This window comes from Pelophylax lessonae (assembly GCF_965119305.1).
Source record: "Pelophylax lessonae genome assembly, chromosome: 3".
NCBI lineage: Eukaryota > Metazoa > Chordata > Amphibia > Anura > Ranidae > Pelophylax > Pelophylax lessonae.
Genome location: NC_138770.1, coordinates 646763004 through 646777835, shown reverse-complemented (window position 1 = coordinate 646777835; position 14832 = coordinate 646763004). Strand labels below are relative to the sequence as shown.

At 44.7% G+C, this 14832-nt stretch overlaps 1 protein-coding gene across 1 annotated transcript in view; it reads right to left on the bottom strand.

Annotated features, from left to right (window-relative positions):
• Nucleotides 1-14832, bottom strand: part of FOXN2 (forkhead box N2) — a 95937-nt gene that overhangs the window by 17581 nt on the left and 63524 nt on the right. The window contains exons 3-4 of the mRNA XM_082252348.1: nt 9032-9156; nt 6292-6353 (exon numbers count right to left, since the gene is read on the bottom strand). Of these exons, the coding sequence (XP_082108474.1) occupies nt 6292-6353; nt 9032-9156 (187 nt within the window). The remainder of the gene's footprint in view (nt 1-6291; nt 6354-9031; nt 9157-14832) is intronic.

Genomic DNA, 14832 nt, shown 5'->3' with positions numbered 1-14832 from the left:
CCTTTTTAAAGACCATTTCTGTGGCATATACTCATTTTTACAGCAGCTGCTTATTTAATTTAATAGTTTTAAAATATATTAATAGTGATTTTATCAATTTTTACACCCACCTTGTCACCCTAAAACTTGGCGCAGGGAATATACTTTGTATATATCTTTCTACATTACAACCACTTTAACTTAACTATGCAACTTACTGTCTTGTCATGGGAATGGGGTTCCCATTTTTCACCACCAGATTACTATGACTGAATTTAGTACAGTTATAAAATTTAGTGCCGGTTCACACTATTGCAATGCGGGAACACTGCGAACATACTGCGTGTTCCCACATCGCATCCGCAGCACAGGCAGTTCACACTGCCATATGCGATACGCTGGGGGGTGTCAATTCAAGGTTAACAACACCCCCAGCTCAGATCGCATATCGCAGTGCGATCTGACAGTTTGCACAGGAATCGGATCGCACTGGTGTGAACCACTATGCGATCCGATTCTGCTGCAGACCAAAAAAAGGGTCCTGTCAGAGTTCACTGCGATTGCGGTGCGAATTCAGCCATACAAACTGTATTTTAGGAGCAGTGCACTCTGAATCATATGCGATGTCTGTGATCACAATAGTGTGAACCGGCACTTAATGTCACATCAAAATATAAACTCAGTTTTTGGTGCCATGTAAGCATTCTCTAGCTGTGCACTGCTTCCCCGAATTTTCCCGTTGCATCATTTCTGTGTAATGCTTTATAGTCTTCAGGGCTACATGCCATCATGTCTACCACCTGCCATCCTATGGCGTCTGATCAGCATGTGCAGTTCCAGGAGACAAGTCAGTGAGGATCTACCTCTGCTTCCTCCTACAGGGGAGGACAAGGCCTGGAGGGGGGCACAAGAGCCTTTTTTTAGTTTTCTCCATTGAGCTGCCTGTGCATGTCAGGGCAAGTAGCATAGGCAGGTTGCTGTGTAGTCTGGTGCCAAGAGCATGCACAAAGAGGTGGCTCTGTGGGACCTTGCCAGGGTAAGAGGAGCCACACGACAAGCATTGTTATAGCCAGTGCTGAGGGAAGAAGCTCATTGTGAAGGAGGAAGACAACTGGAAACTACCAGAAAAGAGAGTGTAAAGGTGACCATACATGGATTGAAATTCGGCCAGTTCAGCAAGGACTGTCCGAGATTCAACCCATCTATGGGCAGGCTGATTATACTCAAGAGGATCCATCAATCAACTTGGGTACAACCAGCTTGTGGGATTTTTTACATGAAGATTACAGCCAGTGGCCATCGCATCTAGCTGTAATCATTGTGTTCTGCCAGCTGTGAATGCTCCCCCCCCCCCGCCAGCAGAACACAATAGCGCTGCAGGATGGGAGAATCCAGCGATTTTCTTTCCTTTCCACCCATGATAAAAGGAAAGAAAATTGAATCTTCTATGGGCTGCTTAAGTTGCCATTACAGCATCTGAACATTTTGTTCTTTCACAGTACAATATACTGGTATATTGTCAAACCTTCTGCTTCAAGAAGCCGATGCAGTACTTCAAAAACCACTGTACTTGAAATAATGTGGCTTTTTCACGGCTCCTCGCCATAATCTGGCTGGTTATCCTGTGTCCTTATTCTCGGTATCAGAACATTCTAGCCATCTGTATTCTCACGTTACCATGTACACAAGCTTATGTCTAAACTGTAAAAGAACATTTTTCAGGACTCAGCTAAATTTACAGTTTCCATAGCAACTATACTGCAGACAAAACTTTGCATAAAATCAGGACAGTGTGGGGGCCAATCCTACTCAAATACAACACACCTACTTCAATGTATACCCACTGCTCTTCTCCTGAAGATACTATATCTAGTATAATCATTTTGTAAAAAAAAAAAAAAAAAAAAAAAAAAAAAAAAGAAGATTTCATAATGGGGATGTGCAGGGAATGAAATGGTGGCATTGTACACTACAGGTACCAGCAAGGTGTGCAGTGTATCAACATTAGACACTTGCCGACCGCTGCACGACTATTTACTGTGGCGGTCCGCCCTTTACAGGCAAAGCGACGTAGTACTATGTCGCTAGCCTGTGAGGGTCTAGGGAGCGAGCGCGCGCCACCGCCCGGTCACGGACTCCCCCCACGCGTGTGACCGGCGGACATGATGTCCGCCGGTCACTCGCGATCGTCGGGTGGAGAGGGAGAAAGGCAGGCGGCTAATGTAAACAAGCCGCCTGTCATTCTCCCCTGTGTATGAATGGTGATCATACGGTTCTACTATGTAGGACCGTTGATCACTGTTCCTACACCTCAAGCCACAGCCAATCACAGTTAGAATCACGCCCCTAGGGACACGCATAACCCCTCCCTCTCAAAAAAAGTTAACCCCTTCACTGCCAGTGTAATTTTTACAGTAACAGTGCATATGTATAGCACTGATTACTGTAGTAATGTCACTGGTAACCCCAAAGTGTCAAAAATGTCAGTCAAGGGTCCGATCTGTCCGCCGCAATGTCACAGTACCTCAAAAAAATTTGCAGATCGCCGCCATTACGCGTTAAAAAAAAAACAACAAACAACAAAAATGACAAAAATCTTTCCCTTTGTTAGTAAACGCGACAACTTTTGCGCAAACCAATCAAAATACGCCTTTTGCGATTTTTTTTTTTACCAAACATATGTAGCATAAAACAAATTGGCCAAAATTTTTAAAAAAATTTTGATTTTTACATTTTTTTGGGGGGGAATTTCATATAAAAAAAAAATATGTGAAAAATATTGTTATTTTTGTAAAATTTACGCTCTTTTTGTTTATAGCGCATGATCAAAAAAACCGCACAGGTGATCAAATAACACCAAAAGAAAGCTCTGTTTGTGGGAAAAAAAGGACGTCAAATTCGTTTAGGTACAGCGTCGCACGACCGCGCAATTGTCCGTTAAAGTCACGCAGTGCCGAATCGCAAAATAGGCCCTGGTCAGAAAGGGGGTAAAATCTTCCGGGGCTTAAGTGGTTAAAGATGAATTCTAGGTATGGCAAATTTTATATATTTACATTGGTCTATCTTGGATCAATGCAAGTCTGTATATACCATACCTGCGAATGATATACCTGGAAATCACTGTAATGGGCACTGCTACTCCAGTGATCTCCACTAGCTTCACGGTGGCCATACACTGAACACTTTGCATTTTCTAAATGTATGCAAAGCATTTTCCGATTGGACAAGGTATAGAGATGGGGAGGTGATGTCAGACTCTCCACCTCATCAAATCAGAGAACACTGCATTCATTGAGAAAAGTTACATGTTCTCTGAGTGGTGCGCCCATGGCAACGCCCTCTAGTGTTCAATAAACAGCAGGGCAGCGACTTGACACAGGACCTGGAAGCTAGAGGCACTTGCTTTTGCAGTAGTTACAGTGATTTCCAGCTTCCACAGGGATCCAATACAAAAGGCACATACATACCTACATTACTCCAAGCTGGACAGCTGCAACTATGAATAAATTGCCATACATGCAATTAATTTTAAAGTGTATATAAAAGCACTGCAAAATGTAAATTACTGTAACTGAACAATCCTTTAGATGTAGTGTATGATAGTGAGGGTAGCAGCATCTTTTTTTTCAACTAGTGATCCGGTTTGTAACATTTCCTGTCATAGGGAACGCTCTCTTACTGCACTGTATCTATGGAGGATGAGCATCGTCATCCTAGGCTGCTTGCTCTGCTTTGGGTGTGCAGGCAAAGGTAAGCAACAAATAAATACATATCAGGAACATCCATGCACTTTGGAGCGAGAGGAATAATTATCGGGTCATTGTTTATGGTACGTCCCAAAATGAAGAGCTATAAAAAGGTTTTCAAAGCGTTGATAATGTAACATTTTGGATATCGTTCCATCGCCATTTCACGGCGGCACTCAATTTTAAAAAAACTTTATAAAGCGGAGCTCCACCCAAAAGGGGAAGTTCAACTTTAAACACTGCTCCCCCTTCCCTGCCACCGTTGGCATGTATTTTTTTTTGGGCGGGGAGCAGGTACAGGCGGTCCTCAGGTTACAAATATCCAACTTACAAACGACTCCTACTTACAAACAAAGAGACACAACAGAAATGAGAAAAAAATCTACCCCTAGGAAGGGAAATTCACTCCTGTAAGGGTCCTTTCACACGGTCCGCATCCGCAGGCGGACTCCGTGCTGCTCAGCGGGGATCGATCCATCCATCTGCTCACTGTGCGGAGAGGTGTCAGATCCCCGCTGAGCAGGCGGATAACAGCTCTGTCTCCGCTTGCTGTGCGGAGAGGGAGGTGTCAGATCCCGCTGCTCTCTATGGGGGAATCGGATGAGAACGGACCGCCTGTCTGTTCTCATCCGATCCGATCCCCTGGATGGATGGAAAATAGGGTTTCCATCCGTCCGGATTTCACAGACAGGATCGGAATTGGATAGCAGCGGGTGTCATGTCACCGCTGACATTCGCTGCCCCATAGGGATGCATGGAGGATCTGATCGCATCGTTTGTGTGAAAGGGGCCAAAGAGTTATGGGAAAAAAGTGCCTCCACTGAAGCTTTATCGCCAATCCTTGTTTCCACAACAAACCAACATTTTCAAAATACAGTTGTCATAGGGATAGAAAGTGAGGTAAAATCTTCTAAACAGGGGTACAGACAGCAAAAAAAAAAAAAAAATGGTACAGGGATGTTAACCCTTTCCCTATGCTATCCAGAAAACCTAAAATGAATTATTTTGGCTGGAGCTAAACTTAAAGCGGTTGTAAACCCAAAAATGAAAAAAAAAAAAAAAAAAAACCTGCAAGACAAAGCCATAATGAGCTAGTATGCATCGCATACTAGCTCATTATGCATTACTTACCTTAGAACGAAGCCCCGACATGGACCCCCGGACATCGATGCGGGCGCTGCCATGATCCCTCGGCGTCTCTTCCGGGTTCGGCGGCTCCGGCGCTGTGATTAGCCGGAGCCACGATGACGTCACTCCCGCGCATGCGCGCGGGAGTGATTTTCCGGCATGCTGCCGGATAGGAAAACTGAAGGTCTCCCGGACCTTCAGAGCACATGCGCCGCTTGCGCGAGCGGCTGCATGCACTGCAAATATCTCCTAAACCGTGCCGGTTTAGGAGATATTAATTATACCTACAGGTAAGCCTTATTATAGGCTTACCTGTAGGTAAAAGTATCAAAAAGCGGGATACTACCGCTTTAAAAAAATGTACCTGTTCCAACTTACAAACAAATTCAACTTAACAGACCTACAGTTGCTATCTTGTTTGTAATTCGAGGACTGCCTGTACCTAGTTTTGAAAGGCAATCCAAACAGAAGTTCTCCCATCTCCCTGCACTCTTCTGGGACACGTCACCGGTCCCAGAAGTCCCTGATCGCTGCTTGCGATAGGGAGCTTTCAGATCATGTGACCACCATAACAGCCAATCACGGCGGTCACATGATAATAAACCCCGCCCTGTGTAACGTTAAAAAACCATACCCCGTGAAGAAACCATACCCTCGTCACTTCCTGTGTGAAACAGCTGAGCAGCGCAGCAGTGCGCATGCTCAGAGCCCCGAAAACAGCATGGAACAGCTGTGAAGATTAGAAGTGCGCATGCTCGGAGGGTAGGAAATCATAACGGAAGTGTGTATAATCAGATACTTGCGGCGGGTACATAAAAACAGTTCGGCAGCCACATTAATCATCTCCTCTGCTATCCCTGTCACCTCCCTGATGTCGGCTAGTAAATATAAAAGCGTCGGCGGGTGTATGGCATCGATATGACGGAGATCTCGTCTCCGTGATGCGCTTTTATATTTATTAGCCGAGAGCAGGGAAGTGAGAGGGGAAGGAGCGGAGCTGATTTATGTTGCAGAGGAGCTGTTTTCTTCTAACCGCGGTAAGTTTATGTACCGTGAGAAATCCATACCCTCCGGAAGTGACGAGGGTATGGTTTTCTCACGGGTATGGTTTTTTCACGGAACACCGGCCGGCACCAAGGAGGTTAAATGTATTTTATTTTTTACAGAAATAGATTTAATAAACATTGCAGCAATATCATTCAGCATAAGAAAATGGCAACTACCATTCATTTATTCTATCGGTCCTCAGTTTTCTGACAAGTCTTAGATGCATTTTCATGTAAAAAAGTTGTATTTTAGCATGTGTGCCCAAAAAGCAAAAAAAGGTTTCTGGTTTAAAATATTTTTTTTCTTTCATTGTGTTGGGAAGGTGATAATCTTTAACTACCAAACAATGAAAAGGGAATTGTCCTTGTAATCAGTGTAAATATCTACATACCTTTCACAGCGTGCCCTTGAGTCTGTTTCAATGCAGAAGATAAACAAAGGGGAGGGGATCCACTAAAGAAAGAAAAACACAAGAGGTCATTTAGGTTTGGTACATGTGTGAGATCTACAAAAAAAATAAAAATAAAGGAATAATCACATTAAAGAATGATTGGATACCCTGGACAACATAAGGTATATATATATATATATATATATATATATATATATATATATGCACGCGCACACACAGAGTGCCTCACAAAAGTGAGTACACCCTCACATTTTTGTAAATATTTAGTTATATCTTTTCACCTGACAACACTGTAGAAATGACACTTTGCTACAATGTAAAGTAGTGAGTGTACAGCTTGTATAACAGTGTAAATTTGCTGTCCCCTCAAAATAACTCAACACACAGCCATTAATGTCTAAACCACTGGCAACAAAAGTATGTACACCCCTAAGTGACAATGTCCAAATTGGGCCCACATTGTCAATATTTTGTGTGACCACCATTATTTTCCAGCACTGCCTTAACCCTCTTGGGCATGGAGTTCACCAGAACTTCACAGGTTGCCACTGGAGTCCTCTTCCACTCCTCCATGGTGACATCACGGAGCTGGTGGATGTTCGAGAACTTGCGATCCTCCACCTTTCGTTTGAGGATGCCCCACAGATGCTCAATAGGGTTTAGGTCTGGAGACATGCTTGGTCAGTCCATCATCTTTACCCTCAGCTTCTTTTGGAAGGCAGTGGTCATCTTGGAGGTGCGTTTGGGGTCATTATCATGTTTGAATGGGCTGCAGGGCAGTCTCGGAAGGGTGAGGAGCATGCTCTGCTTCAGTATGTCACAGTACATGTTGGCATTCATGGTTCCTTCAATGAACTGTAGCTCCCCAGTGCCGGGAGCACTCATGCAGCCCCAGACCATGACACTCCTACCACCATGCTTGACTGTAGGCAAGACACACTTGTCTTTGTACTCCTCACCTGGCTGCCGCCACACACGCTTGACACCATCTGAACCAAATAAGTTTATCTTGGTCTCATCAGACCACATGACATGGTTCCAGTAATCCATGTCCTTAGTCTGCTTGTCTTCAGCAAACTGTTTGCGGGCTTTCTTGTGCATCATCTTCGGAAGAGGCTTCCTTCTGGGACGACAGCCATGCAGACCAATTTTATGCAGTGTGCAGCGTATGGCCTGACACTGACAGGCTGACCCCCCCACCCCTTCAACCTCTGCTGCAATGCTGGCAGCACTCATACGTCTATTTCCCAAAGACAACCTCTGGATATGATGCTGAGCACCTGCATTCAACTTCTTTGGTCAACCATGTCAAGGCCTGTTCTGAGTGGAACCTGTCCTGTTAAACCGCTGTATGGTTTTGGCCACTGTGCAGCAGCTCAATTTCAGGGTCTTGACAATCTTCTTATAGCCTAGGCCAGGGATCTTCAAACTATGGCCCTCCAGTTGTTCATGAACTACAATTCCCATCATGCCTAGTCATGTCTGTGAATGTCAGAGTTTTGCAATGCCTCATGGGATGTGTAGTTCCACAACAACTGGAGGGCCGTAGTTTGAGGATCCCTGGCCTAGGCCATCTTTATGTAGAGCAACAATTCTTTTTTTCAGATTCACAGAGTTTTTTTGCCATGAGGTGCCATGTTGAACTTCCAGTGACCAGTATGAGAGAGTGAGAGCGATAACACCAAGTTTAGCGCACCTGCTCCCCATTCACACCTGAGAAATTGTAACACTAACAAGTCACATGACAAAGGGGAGGGAAAATGGCTAATTGGGCCCAATTTGGACATTTTCACTTAGGGGTGTACTCACTTTTGTTGCCAGCGGTGTAGACATTAATGGCTGTGTGTTGAGGTATTTTGAGGGGACAACAAATTTACACTGTTATACAAGCTGTACACTCACTACTTTTTTTTAATATTTAACAAAAGCATGTAGCAGAATACATATTGGTCTCTTCAAATTAAAAAACAAAAAAAGAAGTGGTGATCAAATACCACCAAAAGTAAGCTCTATTTGTGGGGGGGGGGGGGGGGGGGGGGGGGGACGACAAATATTTTATGTACAGTGTTGCATGACCGCGCAATTTCCAGTAAAGCAATGTCGTATCGCAAAAAATGGCCGGTGCAAGCTATAGCGATGACAGACATCGCATGTGATTCGAAGCACACTGCTCTGAAAATCACATACGATGTCTGTGCGATGCAAATTCAGCCACACAGATTGTATGGCTGAATTTGCATCGGATTCTAACACAACTCGCCAAAACCCTTTTTTGGGTCCGCAGCAGAATCTGATCGCATGGTGGTTCACACCAATTCAAAACTATTCATGTCCAAACTGTCAGTTCTCACTGCGATATGCAAACTGATCTGGGGGCGTCATTAACTTTGTATTGACACCCCCCAACGATTAGCTTATGGCAGTGTGAACTGCCTGCGATTTGAATGCAATGCGGGAACCCGCAGTGGATTCACCGGGTTCCCGCATACATGTGAACTGGCACTTAACCTTCCTGGAGGTGAAATGGTTATAGGACAGTGATGGCGAACCTTGGCACCCCAGATGTTTTGGAACTACATTTCCCATGATGCTCAGCTACACTGCAGAGTGCATGAGCATCATGGGAAATGTAGTTCCAAAACATCTGGGGTGCCAAGGTTCGCCATCATTGTTATAGGAGAACACTGATTTTTATTGGTAGCGCTAGTAACCAGCTTACCTTGTAGGGGAGGCAGGAGGGGTGTACAATGCAAGTGCTGCAGAAAACGGCTGTTTCTTCAGAGCTTGGACTAGATTGGGCTTATATTCCGGATCAACACACCATAAGGATCCTTTTCCATTCACCTAAAAAAAAAATAACACGGCAAGGATGCAAATTAGATAGGTAAGAATATAAACAAGCTATCAACATGTGGAGTGTACTTCACATTCCAATGGAGTTGACTGATATGCTGTTAAGCCAATTAGCTAGAAGCCACCACCAAACTGTAAAACAAAAAAACCACACCACAGGTTTCCATTGTACAAACTATACAATCTGAAATCTCCTATTGATCACACAGTGAATGGGTTGAAAACAAATGTTGTTCTTTGTTCACAACTGTAACCCCCCCCCCCCCCCCCTTATCAGGTCATGTGGGGGAATATTGTGGGAAATCACTAAACATTGTCCTTAGGACTAGTCCTGCCAAAGTACAATAACCCAGCATGGGGATTCATTCATCTGCACTCTATAGCAGTTTGAGAAATAATGAGCTAGAGATATTGGTTTTTATTCAGCCTGCAGAATAAAAAAAAAAAAAAGTTTATATTATAATATATTATATATATATATATATATATATATATATATATATATATATATATATATATATATATATATATATATATATATATATATATATATATATATATATATATATATATATATATATATATATATATATATATTTTTTTTTTTTTTTAATAGCGTATGACCACCTTTACCCCCACTTACAGTCTGGGCCAATTCAGGCATTTCTATTCTACATATAAAAATCTTTGTTTTTCTTTTTTTGTTAGAAAACTACTTAGAACACCAAAACATTATCAATTTTTTTGTTAGCAAAGGCCCTGGAGAATGCAATGGTGAGTGTTGCCTATTATTATGTCACATTATGGTGTCCTTTTATGAACGGGTGAATTTTTTTCTCCGTTGGCTTCTCTACAGTTCTCCGGGGAAAATGATCACATCTGGCACCCATTTTATGAATCGGAGAACTTCAGTTCGCCCAGGGTGATCAGAGGAGAACAGTTTTCTCGGAGATCTGTGTAGAAGTCAATGGAGCGTCTGTAATCTCGTGAGACAAAGCGAGATTACAGTAGTATGAAAATCCCTCGCGCGCTTTAACAAGCAGAGATAAATTATCACTGCTGAGTACAGGAGGTTATAAATAATAGTCCCCTTACATAAATATATATATATATACACTGAATACACACACACATACATTGTATATATATATATACACATTAAATAGATATCTACGTGTATGTGTGTATATATATATACATGTATATATATACATAAATATGGCAGGGGGACGTGATTACTGTGTTGGGGGGTCTGAACGAGGAAGAAGGAAGTCGATAATCTTCCTTTTTCCCCCTCAGTTCTCCCCCGATTCTGTCTTCACTCCCCGCTTCACAAGCTCCAGGCTGGTGAACCCGGGAGTGTGAATTCTGACCCAGATCGCCAGTGAAGTGCAGGGATCGCAGCTTCATAGCCTGGCCATTTCTGTGTCTGTCAATGACAGATTCACGTGTGAAGAGATGATCAGCGGAGAACATGTTCTCCTGCGATCATTTCTGTTTCATAAACTGAGAGTGATCGGAAATGAGCTGTGATCAGCAGGATCACTGCTCATCTCCGTTTCATAAAAGGACACCTATATGTGAGAAGCGGTTTTCAAGCGCAATATTTGTTGAAGAAAATAGACTTTAATTAATTTTAATACACAAAAGTACAATATAACACCAGTTTTTTAAAATATAAAAGATGATACGCCGAGTAAATAGATACCCAACATGTCACACATTAAAATCGTGTACGCTCATGAAACGGCACCAAACTATGGTACATAAGGTTTTTAAAGCTTTGCCTATAAAAAATTTTAACGGGTCACCAGTTTAGAGTTCCGCAGGAATTACACAGGTCTGGCACTAGAATTATTGCTCTCACTCTGAAGTTCACAGCAATACCTCACGTGTGTGGTTCCATCGCGGTTTACATGAATGTGCGGAACCAACTGTGCATAAGCACGGGGGGGACAGGGGCGCTTTAAAAATTTTATTATTCATTCATTTAAAAAAAAAAATTAACACACCTTCTTTAAAATATTTTTTTAATCAACTTTAATCAGCTTCTTCACTGACCAGTAACAGTGATGAAATCCTTGTCACTTCCCGATTTCTGACATCATAGAAGAGGGGCGGGAACTTCCATTCCGGCCACTCTTCTCAGTGAATGTGATAGTCGCATCCTCGCTGGGCTCCCGGATCGCTCGGTGGCAGCGGCAGGATGGGAAGGGGGAGGGCATTTATTAAAGTCAGTTTTTTAAGCACTTTCAGCAGCTGATTTAAAGACTTGCTGAGTATTCATCTTCTTTATGTTTTAATCATTGTCTTTGTACCAGTTTAAGCTGGTTCCATGACAGCTGCCCCAGGTTTCCAATTTTAGGGTGGCTCTGTTATCCTGCAGTGTTCTACGGAGCCACCCTTGTATGCAGGGACTAGAACAGTGTCTCCCTGTACTGTGTGCATCAAAAGAAACACACAGCCCCATAGCCTAGGAGGCCAAGGGACTCTACTGCTCTTCCTCCTTCCTGAACCTTCCCTTCTTCAAGCTAGCAGACTGACTGGAGACAGCACTTTTAAACTTCTTCCTGTGAAGATTGGAAGTTCAGGGAAGCAGCACAGAGAGAACAGGAGCCAGCAGCATTGAAAGTTGTAAACTTCAAATGCTGGGGCAAGAATTTTAAAACACAAAGTTTACTGGGGAATGTTTTATTTTAATTGTGCTCAGTGCGTTACGCTTCAAATTGTTGAGGATCTAATCCTACATTAAAGCTGAACCTTGAAATAAGCAAATGTTGTCTAAATGTATTCTGCCTTAAATCTGAACGTGATTTATGTATTTCTTCTGGGTCTTTGTGGTAATCCAGTGTGAAACTTTCCCTCTGTGCAGCAGCTTCCTGTAATAAAGACCAATCACTGCTGCTTTCTCTCCTTGTGCAGTGACTGGTCTTTTCTCTGCCCCTTGCTGCAGTTTTCTGCAGGCAGCCTGTAATGGGTGGAGTTTGCTGGGCCCCTCCCACAGCTCTCTCTGCACAGGCTATGTACAGCACAGTGATGAGTAATACCTGGGTTTGCAAAAGGTACTTGGTGCACGCAAAGTGGATTTATTTGGTTTTTGAGGAATATATTTAAGGCAGGATAGATGGCGGTGTTTCCTGCACCGCATTAGTGGGAACAACTAATGTGGTGAAGGAAACACTGCGATCTATGCGCGTTTCCCACACTGCACTCAAACTGCACTGCCCTTGCAATCCGCAGTGGGTGTCAGCGCAATTCTAACAAAACCCAAAAAGCAGGTCGCATACAAAGTGCATTTGCTGGCACTGGATCGCAGGGTACATAAGAACAATGCAATCTGGTTGCAGTGTGGTTCCAAAATTGCTGCATTCACGTCTTTGGTGCAATTTGAGCCCATTCAGGATGAATTGCATGTGAACTGAACAGGAATGCAGTGCGGTTCCTGTGCGATTCAAATGCAGTTCATAGTGTGAACTGAGCCTAGTGAAAGTTTGATTGTGCCCAAAGTTTAGCTTTAACCGCCCACGTACATATACTGTGACAGGGGGGCCCTCAAGCACAAAATCAGGTGCCTTATTATAGGCTTACCTGTAGGTACAAATGGTGTAGCAAAGTCTACAACCACCTTAATGCATAGAATGCATTAAGGTGAAAAACCTTAACGAACTCCATTAAAAAAATGGTTATTCTCCCATGAAGTGGGGGCTCTGCCTGCACAGCATGGTTAACTGCTTGTTTAGTCTAGGAGCGTAAGGGAAAGCTGTACTTACCAGGTCCTTCTATCCTTTGGAAAACCGGGCATCCCCACATCCAGCGGTGGACTGTTCCTGCCGTTCTCAGGTCCACAGCCAGTCTATGGGCGGGATGACGTCAGGAACAGTCCATTCACAAGACTGCTAGCGTGAAAGGGGGCCATGAGCATCAGGGGACAGGTTTTGTAGTCAGCAGATTAGGTATGTATATCTCTGCAACCCACTAGACAAAAACAAGCAGTTAACCCATGCAGTGCGGGCCCAGCCCCACTACATGGGAAAAATCACATCTTTCCTGGAGCTCTCCTTTAAAGGCTTTAGAACCACTTTAAAGTGGAAGTAAAGCCCACTTTGTGATTTTTACCTACAGGTAAGCCTATAATAAGGCATGTATTAAAGGTAAAATGCATTCTATATATTCAGTGGATGGAACCATATAACTATTCATTATAACTTACATAACTATAAACTTTAGAGAATCGCACCTTAAAAGTCCCCAGTTCTCCCTTCTTTCCTTATATAGGTAAAATGAATATCTCCTAAACATGCAGCGTTTAGAATCTATTCACCCTGCATGCAGCAAGTGACATCACCGGCACACATACCCTCTGAATGTCTGGAGTGCCTAAACCGGAAAGAAAGTCCAGGGGAAGCGGTCCGCCCTCTCTTTCTGTTTACAACCGCTTTAATGTCAAAGCTTAATTGAAAAAGTTAAAAGCTGATTGGTTACTATACACAGCAGCACCAGGTTCTAAGTGCTCCAGTTTTAAGTCTCCCCCCTATGTGTATACCGTGTTTCCCCAAAAATAAGCCCTAGTAAAGTCCATGTAAAATATATAATCAATTTTGTAAAAATGTCCACTGTTTCTCGTTTTGGAACTTCGGCGGCCCCTCCCTCAGCAGTGCTCGGAGCGGGGCTGGCATCAGCAGACATCTCGCCCCTTCCCTCAGCAGTGCTCAGAACGGGGCTGGCTTCAGCAGACATCTTGGCCCTTCCCTCAGCAGTGCTCGGAGCAGGGCTGGCTTCAGCAGACATCTCGGCCCTTCCCTTGGCAGTGCTCAGAGCTGGGCTGGCGTCAGCAAACATCTCGGCCCTTCCCTCAGCAGTGCTCGGAGCGGGGCTGGCGTCAGCAGACATCTCGGCCCTTCCCTCAGCAGTGCTCGGAGCAGGGCTGGCGTCAGCAGACATCTCGGCCCTTCCCTCAGCAGTGCTCGGAGCGGGGCTGGCGTCAGCAGACATCTCGGCCCTTCCCTCAGCAGTGCTCGGAGCGGGGCTGGCATCAGCAAACATCTCGCCCCTTCCCTCAGCAGTGCTCAGAACGGGGCTGGCTTCAGCAGACATCTCGGCCCTTCCCTCAGCAGTGCTCGGAGCAGGGCTGGCGTCAGCAGACATCTCGGCCCTTTCCTCAGGAGTGCACGGAGCGGGGCTGGCGTCAGCAGACATCTCGGCCCTTCCCTCAACAGTGCTCGGAGCGGAGCTGGGGTCAGCAGACATCTCGGCCCTTTCCTCAGGAGTGCTCGGAGCGGGGCTGGCGTCAGCAGACATCTTGGCCCTTCCCTCAGCAGTGCTCGGAGCAGGGCTGGCGTCAGCAGACATCTCGGCCCTTCCCTCAGCAGTGCTCGGAGCGGGACTGGCATCAGCAGACATCTCGGCCCTTCCCTCAGCAGTGCTCAGAATGGGTCTGGCTTCCGCAGACATCTTGGCCCTTCCCTCAGCAGTGCTCGGAGCAGGGCTGGCATCAGCAGACATCTCGCCCCTTCCCTCAGCAGTGCTCAGAATGGGGCTGGCATCAGCAGACATCTTGGCCCTTCCCTCAGCAGTGCTCGAAGCAGGGCTGGCATCAGCAGACATCTCGGCCCTTCCCTCAGCAGTGCTCGGAGCGGGGCTGGCGTCAGCAGACATCTCGCCCCTTCC